The sequence below is a fragment of the Marmota monax genome, unplaced genomic scaffold, assembly GCF_021218885.2.
Source record: "Marmota monax isolate L192 unplaced genomic scaffold, Marmota_monax_Labrador192_F-V1.1 WCK01_AAM20220418_F8-fsc00463, whole genome shotgun sequence".
NCBI classification, from domain to species: domain Eukaryota; kingdom Metazoa; phylum Chordata; class Mammalia; order Rodentia; family Sciuridae; genus Marmota; species Marmota monax.
In genome coordinates this window covers 219,024-232,549 of record NW_026692818.1, presented here as the reverse complement: position 1 = coordinate 232,549, position 13,526 = coordinate 219,024, and the positions used below count along the sequence as shown (strand labels likewise).

At 36.8% G+C, this 13,526-nt stretch overlaps 1 protein-coding gene and 1 pseudogene across 1 annotated transcript; both read right to left on the bottom strand.

Moving 5' to 3' along the window:
- Positions 1 to 622: 622 nt before the first annotated feature.
- LOC124095354 (olfactory receptor 12D1-like) lies at positions 623 to 5,557 on the bottom strand. The gene is made up of 2 exons (XM_046448472.2): positions 4,709 to 5,557; positions 623 to 633 (listed from the first exon to the last, which is right to left on the bottom strand). The coding sequence occupies exons 1-2, from the start codon at positions 5,226 to 5,228 to the stop codon at positions 623 to 625; spliced, it is 531 nt and encodes a 176-aa protein (XP_046304428.1). The 5' UTR covers positions 5,229 to 5,557.
- A 5,424-nt stretch (positions 5,558 to 10,981) lies between these two features.
- LOC124095346 (olfactory receptor 2G3-like) lies at positions 10,982 to 11,903 on the bottom strand (annotated as a pseudogene).
- Between the last annotated feature and the right edge of the window lie 1,623 nt (positions 11,904 to 13,526).

The following is a 13,526-nucleotide window of genomic DNA, read 5'->3' as shown; positions in this document are numbered from 1 at the left end:
TTATCAAAATTTAACATTTTTTCATGACAAAATATCTCAACAAACTAGAAATAAATTTCCTCAACATGGTTAAGTACATTAATGGAAAATCTGCTCCTAAAATCATTATCAATGATGAAATACTTAATGCTTTCTTCTTAAAATTAGCAACAAGGCAAAAAGACCTGCTTTCACCATTTTTAGTTAAACTTATTTTGGACATTGTAGACAGTGAAATACAACAGGAAATAATATAAAATATCTATAACTGACAGATCTATATGTTTATGGGTAAAGACCTACAGACCTATAGGAAAGGAAGAAGTAAAATGGCCCTAATATGCAGATAACCTGATCTACATATAGACATCCATCTGTAGTTTAGTATTAATAATCTAACTTAGTCTGCTATATAATTTTTAGTTGTGACTACTGTACAATGCCAATATTAGATGCTAACATTAGAATAAACTAGGGAAAAGATATATGAGATGTCTCTGTAATATCACCATGACTTTTCTGTAAATGTAAAATGCTCACAAAATATTATGTGCATTTAAAGTGAAAGCAGTATCATAAGAAATCAAAGAAATACAAATTAAAGCATGAGATACCACTTCATATCAATTAGCATGATTATATTTTAAAAAAAATTATTACATTATTAAATATTGGCAAGAATGTGGAACAACTGGAAATATTATGTATAATGGAGGAAGTGAAAATGTTATAGTCAATTTTAAAACATTGTGGCAATTTCTTATATAGTTAAACAACAGTTGACCATATTAAGGTAGAAGGACAATTTTACATTACCCACATCACCCTTTGCCCAATCCAGACAACATACTGCAAAGAGATATATGCTGTGATTGGGGAAAAGAGAGGAAAATAAGCAAAAGACTTTATCTAGAAATCCAACATTAGACTGTGAAGAAAAACTCAGAAATGAGAAGACTCTGCTGCGCGACCAGCACAGTAGATTCATACTAGAGGTCCTAAGCATAGAAGTTAACTAGTGAGATCAAAATAAAAACACATAAACTCAATTTACCTTTTTCTTTTTTAAACAAGAGACTAGCAGGAGAGAGGAAGGGTAAGCAGAGAGTGGCCTTTTATTGGGGAACAAGAAATTCAGGGGAAAATTCCATCCAATGAAGGTCGAGGGGGACAGCATTCCAAGGTCAGGGTCAGTGATTGTTCTCAGGCTCAATGGTCAGTCACAACCCCACAAGGATGGGCTCTCGCACCTAAAAAGGGTAGGGATAGGTTCTGACACAGCTTGGCCTGAATGCCTCACACCCAGTCAGGGAGGTGCCCAATCACTTGCTAGAATGGCTTCCCACAGAAGACTCCATCTCTATGTCCACAGACTGAGCCTTTAGACCCACCCTAAGGTTAGGTGGGGCTTTGTAGCCCCAGGCTTCAAGCCTTCAAGGTAGATTTAATTTCTAGTCAGCACCACTGAAAGGGTCAAAAGCCCTATGCTTCAGAACCAAGCCAGATTGCCTGCCCAGAATCTTTGGACAGGCTTTTTATTGAAGGTCTTTTTCGGACTAATATAGTCTATAAAGTCTGAAAGAAGTACCTACTTATTCCAACATGCAGACATTGATGCAATTGGTCAAGTATAACATCAGCAAGTAGATAAAATAAAGGACCAGAGACTAATCCTAAAGGAAAAGAAATGCATGAACTATCTAAAAGAATTAAAAATAATCATTTTTAAAAAGCTTAGCAAATTTCAAGAAAATACAAAGAAACAAATCAACAAAATTAGAAAATAATTTCTAGTGCAAGAAATTTAGAACAGTTTTAAATAATTTTTAAAAGTCACACAGAAATCCTGGAGCTGAAGGTCAGGTTGATGGAGGTGGCTAAGGAACAAAGCACTAAGCAACTTGTGGCAGAGAGAGAAACATCAATCAGGTGCTGACAGAACCCCCTATCAATCATCTGGGTTTCTTGGCCAATCCTGGATCTTAGCCAGCTCCCCCCACCAACCTCAGTAAGACAAGGGATTCTAAAAACCCTTTTTTCCTGTCCCAAGCCCTCCCTTTCTGCCATAAGCCCAATAAAAATCCCATTCCAGTGGAGCCCCAATGCCCTCTCCTCAGACCCACCCTGTTGGTCTGAGGGTCCCTCCAGCAGCCTTTATAAATCTTCCTCCTTTTGGTCTCTGCTGCCTGACTTTACACTGAAAAATAGAACAAACTAAACTAAAAATGGAATGGAAATATCAACAGCAGAAAAATGACACCATGTACTCCAAGATGGAGGAGAAAAGAAAGAATGAGAGTGAATGAAGAAAGTTTATGAAATTCATGGGAAAGAGTCCAAGAACATTTTGGAGTCATAGAAATTCAGAAAGAAGAAAAGACACATATGGGGCAGAAAGTTTATTTAAACAAACAATAGTAGACAACTTCCCAAACCTGGAGAAAGATATAAGTATCTAAGCACAGGAAGTTCAAATGTCTCCAATTAGAATCAGTCTAAATAAGACTACTGTTAGGTGTGTGGTGGCAACTTAGTGGCAACTTAGAACAAAGCAGCCCGAACAGGAAAAGAACATCAATCAGATGCCAGCAGAAATGCCTGTCAATCAGCCAGATCTCCTGACTAATGCCTGTCAATCAGCAGGACCCCGCTGGCCAAACCTGGAGTTCAGCCAACTCCCCTGACCAACTCCAAGGGGGTAAGGGACCCTAGAAACACCTTTTCCTGTCCCAAGCCCTTCCCTTCCTGCTGTAAGCCCCATCAAAGTCCAGTCCAGTCGAGCTTCCACTCGGTTTCTTCTCAGACCCTTCTTCTGTCCCCTCTATGGGTCTGATGGAGTTCCACCTGGGACTGATATCTCAATAAAGCCTGTTTAGCAGCCCTTTTAAATCTGCCTCATTTGGCAGCTGCCTGCCACACCTGATCTGTCAACTACCTCAACACATATTATAAGCAAACTCTCAAAGTCAAAGACAAATAGAGGATTCTAAACACAGCTGTAGAAAATAAACAAATAAAAAATAAGAGATTTTCAATATGGCTAACAACATATTTCTCTCTAGAAATCTTATAGGCTAGGAGAGAGTAGGATTAGGAATGTATATTCAAAATGTTAAAGGGGAACAACCTGCCAATAAAGAATAAGAATAGTATGAAAAACCAGCCTCTATCTCAGAGCAAAGCCTGTCCAAGGAAGGGACATGACTTTTGTCCTTGGAAAGACCCACAGAGCACTCCTAGGCACATTCCCACCCTGCTAAGTTGTTTATCTACAAATAACTGGAGAGATCTGCTTAGCCAGGTGTCCCTGACTCAGTCAGGCTAGGTGGGAACCCATAGCAACCCTCTAGCAGCCACCAATCAGCATGAGACAGGGAAATACCTGGGATGCCAGATGACCCTCCCAGTAGTTTTTGGTGTTGGGAAACCATGTAGTTCAGTAAAAACACCCCTCTTGGCTTAAACCAATCAGTTCAAATGAACCCCCTCTTGTAGTAACCAATCACCCCTACCCAACTTGTTCCTGCCAGTGAGTGTGCTAATCAAGTTTTAGAGTTGTTTTATGATTTTCCCACCGTGTGTGATGATTTGCTAAGAGATGCTACAATGTATGTGAAGCCCCTGCCTTCCCAAAAGAATGTATAAAACTGCTGCAAACCCCGGGCTCAGGGCCTCTCAGCGTCACCAGTTGCTGTGTGTGTGCATGGAGGACCAAGCTAGCTCGCAATAAACACCTCTTTGCTGTTTACATGGATCTTGGTCTCTGGTGGTCTTATGGGAGTCCCGAATTTGAGCATAACAGTTTCCCCAGCTAAGGAAATCATATCATGTTCTTCAGAAATGATAGAGAAAAGATACTTTTCAAAACAAATAAAAACAGAAACAAAAAACATACTTACATTACAAAATATGCTAAGGAAGGTTTTGAAGCTGAAAGAAAATGATACTAGTGAATAATAAAAAAAAATCTGAGAATATAAAACTCACTGATAAAAGTAAATATATACTCAAATTCAAAATATGATAGTAATATAATGTTGATATATAAATCTCCTATAACTTTACTGTCAAGTTTCAAATACAAAACTATTTTAAAAGCAATGCAATAATCTGTTAAATTGACAGTGTTTAAAGCAGCTTGAGAGATCCAACATGGCGGCGGGCATGAAGAGATCAAGTCTCTGACCTCTTCAGCTGCGCGGGCATAGGGAGTCCTAAACAGTCTAAATGCTGTTTGCTCAGGATCACTAGGCAATGCTGAGCTAACGTGGATCTGGGCCTCTGAGAACACAGACCGAGCCCGGATCGGCTGAATTCAAGCTCCCATTTGCCTGCGACTCACAGACAAACCACTGTGACTCACCAAATGATCCTGCAGAAACAACTGGTCGGCCCTTCTGAACTTGCGGAGGTTAATACCAACCCAGCCTTCATAGACAGTGGCCACAGGATTGAGATGGGGCTTGGGAGAGCCAGTCAGGACCCACCTGTTGCATTGGTCACCCGGCAAAGGGAACGAGGAACGAACTGTCGCCATTTGCATGGGATACCACCATGGCAGAGAACTGACATCACCAGAATGCCGCGGAGGAGATAACTTCATTGAAACCGGCAGCGACAGGTGTGTAACCCCATAACCCTCCCTCTCCACATAGCAGGGAAACCTTAAGGGCCCCTCCCAGCTCTCCCATAAGGGCCCCTCCCAGCTCTCCTGTGAGCGCAATAGTGAGATGGATGTGGTTGGGACCACAGAATTTCAAGTGAGATGTCATTATGGAGTGCCACAGGGCATAGAAAAATCCAGTGGCCCAAATGGTGATAGCCATCTGGGTGCAGAGCTGCGGATTCATGATGACAGTGTAATGAAGTGGTTTGCAGATAGCTACAAAGTGGTCAAATGCCATCACTGCCAGCAACATGGCCTCTGTGCTACCCAGGAAGTGGAAGAAATGAAGTTGGCTTATGCATCCCATGAAAGACATTGCTTTGTGTGTAGAGAGGAAGTTCTCCAGCATCTTTGGCAGTGTCACTGTGGAGTAGCAGATATATAGACATGACAGGTTTCCCAGGAAGAAATGCATAGGTGAGTGGAGTCTAGGATCAGAGATGACAATCATCAGGATAGCTCCATTCCCAGCCACATTCACAAGGTAGATTGTGAGGAAAACAGCAAAAAGAAAAGGCTGTTGGTCTTGTATGTCTGTTAATCCCAGGAGGAGAAATTCAATGACTGAAGTCTGATTCAACATCACTTAAAAGAAAAGAAGAAGTAATTTTGAAACATTATTCCTAATGAGGATCAGTCTTTCTAACTGATGATTTTCTTGCTAAGACAAAAAAATTTGAGGGAGATTGTGGTAGTTTTGCATGAAACCCTGCCTCAGATCTTGTGTAGTATTTAAATGTTTAGGCTACATGTGTTGTGGATCAGTCATTTTTAAAATCGGATTTGTCATTAATATTTTTCTTTCTCTTAGGGATTTAGAGCAGGTTTTCAGTCTACCATCTTTTCTAGCTATGAACATCTACATTCCAAAACAACTTCCTTTTCATCTCCTAAGTCAGCTGCATGAGGTGGTAATTTCTTCTACCACCTTCTTCTACCATCTTACTGAGTGAGAAGCAACCTGAAGAATTTTACTTAAGAAAAATAGCCAGGGATGGAATTATTGCATCATAAATTTCTTAAATAAATGAAAAATCCTTAAAACAGGGGCAATAATTTTTCTGTAGTAAAAGGGGCTAGGGCTGTTCTCTCATCTCTTTCTAATTGACATTCTTGGAAAAGTCACAGAGCCCTATTTGAGTAGGAAATGAAATCACACTAATCATTTTTAATATAGGTATATTTGAAATTTTATCACTGCTATATCCAATTATGGGCTTAGTTTTTTCTATAATTTGAGCCTTGTATTTTCTCAAGTAGGATCTGAAATCACTTTTTTTTATGAAAAATGTTTTTCTCTTGTCTAGTTGCCCTGAGATTCTTTTTTAAGATGCCCAAATCCCTGGATCAACTTTCTTCCTCCTATGAGTTAAAGTTTCCCCCTTACATTACTTAATGCTATCTTCTTAAGTATCTATTCCTTTAATCCTTTAAAATCCTGTCTTCTTTTTGACACATTTTAAGTCTCATTTTATTTTGCCTGAAATAAATTCAGTCCTCAGGAACAGACTATCAAAGAATATTCTACCTCAAGTGGAAATCACCTCCTTGACTTTTGGTTCCTTTAATGCATCACCAGCAGTTATATTGTTTTTCATGACACCAGAAGTCTGTCTGCTTTGTATCAGCTCTCTGCAAAGTTGTCACAAATTTCCAGATCTCCTCAATTGCAAAAATGTTTTCTATCTGTTCTTTCTTTCCATTAAATAAAATTCTTGTCTTCTATTAAAGAAATGCATTAATTTTCATTTCTTTTGCAGAATTGAAATAGCATTTACTTTGGGAATGCTGAGACTTTTGAGGAATTGTAATTATTAATTATGAGATTTGGTATTTGACTACATTGTTCACTGAGAAAACTCTTGAATTATTTATCCTATAATGTTTGTAATGTACCTGGTGTTATCTCAATTATCTACACTGAGAAAAGCAGACAAAATTCCAAGTAGCTCTTGGTTCCCCTTTAACAGGTACAGTGAGTTAACTTTCTAATTAGGAAGGGAGGAGAAAGGACATGTGGGGAACTTGTAGATGGGGGAGAAAGTGAGAGAAGAAAAAGAACTACAAGGAAATCTGAAAAGAGATGCAGACATTAAGGTGTTTTCTAAAAAAGGACAATCTGTTGAGGTTTGAACAGTCACAGAGGAAAGAAGAAGCTGAGTAAAAATGTGAATGAACTAGGGACTCCTTCCTGGGAACCTCTGGGACTTTTGGCTTTATTTTGGAGAAGATTTTGGGAAATTAACATCTATTATACCTCCAGGAAGAGTTGTCTTCCAATAATTCAGAATAACTTTATTAATAGCCATTCACATGGTGTATAGTTCAAAAATTTTATCACCCTTTCAAATAAACAAGTGATCTGCGAAACAAAAATCTTGCTTCTCTGACCCAATAAAATTGCATCAAAAATCTGTTTGATGACAGATTATGCTAAGTGAAGCTAGCCAATCCCTACAAAACAAATGCCAAATGTCTTCTTTGATATAATGAGAGCAACTAAGAACAGAGCAGGGAGGAAGAGCAGAAGGAAAAGATTAACATTAAACAGAGACATGAGGTGGGAGGGAAAGGGAGAGAAAAGGGAAATTGCATGGAAATGGAAGGAGACTCTCAGGGTTATACAAAATTACATATAAGAGGTTGTGAGAGGCATGGGGGAAAAAAAAACAAGGAGAGAAATGAATTACAGTAGATGGGGTAGAGAGAGAAGATGGGAGGGGGAGGGGAGGGGAGATAGTAGAGGATAGGAAAGGTAGCAGAATACAACAGTTACTAATATGGCATTATGTAAAAATGTGGATGTGTAACCGATGTGATTCTGCAATCTGTATTTGGGGTAAAAATGGAAGTTCATAACCCACTTGAATCTAATGTATGAAATATGATATGTTAAGAGCTTTGTAATGTTCCGAACAACCAATAAAAAAAACAATAAGAAACAATTAAAAAAAAATCTGTTAAATTATATTCAATATACAAGGATGTAAATTGCAACATCAAAATTCAAAATGTGGCATATGTAGGGGATAAAATATGGTTTTGCTTTTTGTAATCAAAGTTAACTTGTTACCAGTTTAAAAAAAAAATAGGATGTGTTTTGTGAGCCTTGTTGTAACCACAAAGGGAAAACCTAAAGTACACACACACACACACACACATACAAAAAGCAAAAAAGCAAAACTTACCATTAGAGAAATATCACTTAACCACAAAGAGAAAAAGTAATAGAGGGGAAAAAAAAGACAGGATCTATAAAACAACTGGGAAACAATTAATAAAATGGCAGTTGTTAGCACAAAAGCACGTGAACTTCCTAGATTAGCTCAGCACAGCTTTTATTCGGGAACAGAGTAAGGCCTCTCCCATTTTCCTGGTGGAAAATGAGCCATACACCAAAGGGGGAGATTAGGCTTATATAGGCTACACTGAGAGGTGACTTAATAATTTAACAGTTTGAGCTATCTTTACTGGGCCAGGTGGAGGGTGCAGGGTCATTAGTCAGTAACTGGGAAATAATTTGTTTAGGGTGGGATCAATGTTTTGGCCTCTTCCTAGAAGCAGTTATTTTAGGCTTGATCCTCCCCCAGGGCCTGCTTTGTCACTAGGAAACATTGTATTGGGAAAAATCAAAGTATTGTATTCTCCCTCATTCATTCTCCCTGGGTCACTTTATTTTAGGGTTTGTCACTTTCCATATCCAAGAGCAGTAGTAAGACCTTACCTACTAATAATTACCTTGAATATAAATATATTAAATTATTCAATAAAAACATAAACTGATTGAATGGATACAAACAAAATAAGATAGACCCAGCTATATGCTTCCCATAAAAGGCTCACTTTACCAATAAGAATACCTATAGATTGAATGTAAATGACTAGTAAAAGATAGTTCTTGAAAAATGAAAACCAAAAAAGAGATGGCATAGCTATATTTAAATAATATAAAATAGATTTTAATTCAGAAGCTGTAAATAAAGGGACAAAGAAAAATATTATTTAATGTTAAATAAGTCAATTCATCAAGAAAACAACAATTTTAAATACACATACATTCAACATCAGAGCTCCTAAATATATAAAGCAAATACTAGCAGATGTGAATGAAAAGACAGACTGCAATACAATAAGAGTAGAAACCTCAGTATCCCATGTTCAGAAATGAATAAATTATCCAGAAAGAAAATCAATAAGAAAACATTGGACTTAAATCATACTATAGATAAAATGGACCTAACAGATACACTTAGAATACTCCTGCCAACAGCTACAAAATACACATTCTTCTTTTTCTGATCATGATGGTATAAAACTAGAAATTAATTGTAGGAAAAACTTTGGAAAATTCACAAATATGTATCACTCCTGAACAACCAATAAGTCAATGAAGATAATAAAAGGAAAATTGAAAAAAAAATGTTTGAGACAAAAACAGAAACACAACATATCAAAATCTACAGGAGATACAAAAAGCAGTTCTAAGAGGGACATTTATAACAATAAATAGCTATATCAAATAAAGAAGTCCATTAATTTTTTTTTTAAAATGTTTGGCTATTATGTTTCTACAACTTTTGATATAGTATCATCAGTTGGATTTATTCCGAATAATGACTGAGTAAGAACATTTGAACACCTTGTATCAGACAGAAGCACTGTACAAGTACAGAAGAGTACTATCTCAGATGTATATTAAAATATTGGTATCTTAAATACAATACAATGCAAATACAATTAGGAGAATATATCTCAAGTATTTGTTTGACTGACTTTAATAACCAAGTAGACCATTTATATTATTAATTCGTTATTAATTTGTTATTTGAATAGCACTATGATAAAAATTAAATATAAATATGAGGTGGCATTTTGGTTAGTTTAAAAATCTTTATTTTAAAAATAACAGTGATTTGACATTAGTTTCCATTAGTTTTTCAATAAAGAAATATCATGCTTAAGGTTGGGGAGATATTAAATTTTGAATGACATTGCTGTTGTAAACTCATTTTCCTGACAATTTGTTTGATTTGAAATGTTTTTTCCTCTCTTTAGTTTAGTCTATTTAGTGAGTCGTTAAGAACACTGATTTCAAATTATTTGATTTAGAGGCTTTGGCAGGCAAATCAAAGATGATGAGTGTGAGAATCTAGGAATCCAGTTTTACATTAAGGAATATTTTAAGTACACATTTTAAAGTCAAAACTCTGTAGGATGACATATTAAGATCATCTTTAATATACAAATTTCTTTTCTACTGATATTCTTGGTCCTATAATGGATATACATTTAAAAAGTCCAAATGATAGCACAAAGGAAGAGAGTGTTATCTTTAGAACTACTTATATTCATATTGGAGCAAACACAAAATGCACAGAGAAAATTCCAACAAAAGTCTAAAAACCTCTCAACCCTGCATCTTTTCTAAAAGGAAATATAATTAATAGAAATAGTAGAATCCTCAAATAAACATGCACAACCATGCACATACACACACTCTCCAAATAAATTAGATTCAAAGTCCTTGTCACTTTTCACCTGGCAGGAACTGAATTCCCCAAATCTGTTTACCCAATAGAAATGACCTAATTATCCAAACAAACAAATCAAAACTCAAAATCCACCACCAACATAGGTAAATAAGCTATGAAAAATCAAATTTCAATGAAAAACTAATCTGGTAAATAATCAAATATGGCGTGTAAAAGTAAAAAAAAAAAAAAAAAAAAAAAAAAAAAATTCCACCAGGACACAGGACAATAGCCAAGGTAGGGAGGGAGGTGGTTAAGTGAAGGATCCTCCTGGATCCTCCTGCACAGTGCGTACTAGGTGCACTTATAGAAAACATTTCTCTTGATCCAAGGATAAGATCCAGATCACAATATCTTACTGGATTTTCAGGAATAAATTCCCAAAGAATGACTAAAAGACATCTGGTTAATTAGTAGCACATCATTTATTTTTATACAAAAGATATCAATCAATAGATATATTTTGTCTAATAGAGTGGATCCAGGATTTATTAAAAAGAGAAAGAGAGAAGGAAGAAAATTAACTGCAAAAATTCTGGAAGCAGAAAGCATTATTTGGACTTCATTGAGCAAACTGATTGGCTGGTAGATAACAAAGATGTCAATTTAAATAGGATATCTTTGATTATGATAAGTAGAAAAATAAAAGGAAGCAACATTCATTTCTTTTAGGTTCTCCAAAGGGTCTTGTGAGTCTAATTTTGCAGCACTTGTGTTAGGCTGTCTTTGGGTAAAGCCTTCTAATGTCTTCCCATCAGCATCTATACCTTAGGTCAAATTTGCTTCTGTACCTCATGAGAATCTCTCATTCTACTGTGCTTTTATCTCTTCTCACCAGCGTCTTCAAAGCTCCCTTTATATCTTTGTTTCTCAAAGTATAAATGAGGGGATTTAGAGTGGGAGTTACTCTAAATCAGTCTACAAAAGCCTGATGAACTTTCCTTGACTGTGTGCATAGGAGCTGTTGGGATGGATATAGACAGCTGTGATGGTGACATTGAAGAGGGATACTACCAAGAGATGAGTTCCACAAGTCCTAAGGGCTTTATGCCAGGCTTGAGCTGACCTGATCCTCATCACTGCTTGGACTATGTACCCATAATGAGACCAAGATGAGTGCCAGGAGGAGGAAAAGCAGTACCAAAGAAGCCATGAAGTGTTGGACCTCAATAGTATGAATGTCTATACAGGCCAACTTGATAATGGCAGGAACTTCACTGTTGAAGTGGTAAATCCTATGGTTCCCACAATGGGGCAACTGAAGGGTCATTGTGCCCTGAATGAGTGTGGTGCTCACTCCACTCAACCATGCTATTCCTGCAGTTGAACTGGCAAAGTTTCGAATGCATAACTGTGGCATAAAGGAGTGATTGGCAAACAGCAGCATAACGATCAAATGCCATGACTGCTAGGAGAACACATTCAGTGGATCTCAGTGCCAGAGACACATAGAGTTGAATGGCACAGCCTATAAGTGTAATTGTCTTGGCTGGACTGCAGAGGTTCCACAGCAGCTGGAGAACAATGCTTGTTGTAAAGCAGGGGTCGACGAAGGAGAGAAAATAATACATGAGTGTATGGAACATGGAGTCCAGACAGGAAACCAGTATGATTGCTGTATTGCCTACCAGGGTCAGGTGGTAAGAGATTAGCATGAGCACAAAGAGGATCTTCTCAAGTTGTGGTTGATCAGAAAAACCCACCAGTATGAAATGGTTATTAGGCATCTTCATATCACTATACTTAGACAAGAAGAGACAAATATAAAAATAGAGATGTTAGTGGAATGCAGCTAGAATCAGAATTATACATGAGAAGCATTTACCCTAAAAAATGGAGGATGGGAGTATGTAATGTGTGGAGCATGGAACAAGGAGGGGGATGGAGAGAGAGAGAAAGGGGAGAAAGAGACAAGCAAGTACATTTCCAAGAGAAACATAAAAGTATGCAGAACTTACCAAGAACTGTGTGAAGCTATCGTTGCACATGATTGAGTTACCTCCCCGGCTGGGTGAGAGGCACTCAGACACTTTTTTATGTGTTAGAGCTTTCCCCACCCTTCTTGGGTTGGAGGGTTTGTCCATGTGGAGGCTTGCCTGACCACAGCCCTTGGTGATCCAATCATCTCACCTGACCTTGGAACACTGCCCCCCTTAACTTTCATTGGATGGGATTTTCCCCAGAATTTTTTGTTCCCCAATAAAAGCCCTCTCTCTGGCGTGATTGTCCTCCCTCACTAGCCTCTTCAGTAAATCTCACTACTTCCTTGGGTAGCTTGAGGCTGGGGATTCGAGGAGCCGCCCTGGAGCTGGTTTAAAGGTAATTGGAGTCTGTGTCTTTAATTTAAACTTCCTTAGGATTTTATCATGTAGCCAAACCATTTATATAGTCTGCACTGGCCGAGGAATAAAGAGAACCATTAAAATATATGAGGATATAAAATAGACCATACAAGAAGTAATTAATAATTAGTGGTTTCTCAGTTCTTCTAAATTGTTTCATTTTTTTTCTTAGAAAGCCATACTTTTCTTCCTGAACAGCATCTTATAAGATTATAAATAAAAGAAAAATAAGAGATGTGGTAAAATCAACAATCATCTTTGTAGCTATTTTATCAGTTGTCAATAATAAAAGTTGCAAATAAAGATAAGATATTTTGGGAAACTTTTATATGGTTATTTAAATATTGTACCCTGACACACACATTTGTCAAAATTTTGCTAAAGATGAAATACCTAATTATCACTTTTAATTAGCTAATATATGTCATCTATACATTAAACTGCTTTCTTTAAATATATTTCTAATAATATGAAAGTAGACAGTCTAAAGTATAGTGAGAGTCTCCAGAGAGTAACACTCTTGTAAGTTGCAAATAAATTTTGATGCATTGTCAAAAACATTTTTAGAATTGGATATTTTAATTTCCTATTAATTAAAGTAAAACTTTTTGATAATTTCATTTTCTATAGATTTCAATGAAGTTGTGTTTGGAGTTTAAATTCTATTTTCCCTCTTCTAACATCATACTATATATTAGCATAATGATGAGTCCCTTTGATTCCTTACTTTTTTAAATATTTATGAAAGACTTTTAATTGATCTCATCACAGATGGCAAAATATACTAGGTGACCTCTTATCTTTTGGCTTTTAGTCTTCATTACCTGCCTGTACATGGTCATCAGAACCAGACAAATATTTTTTATAAAAATAAAATTTTGTTTCTTAAAATACCAAATTCACAAACCTCATCATCTAATTGAAAGCTCTGCCCAATTTTCTATCTTCCTTCTGTTTTCAGAATTATCTCCCAACATTTGTAATTTATTCCAGCCAAACCAATCTCTA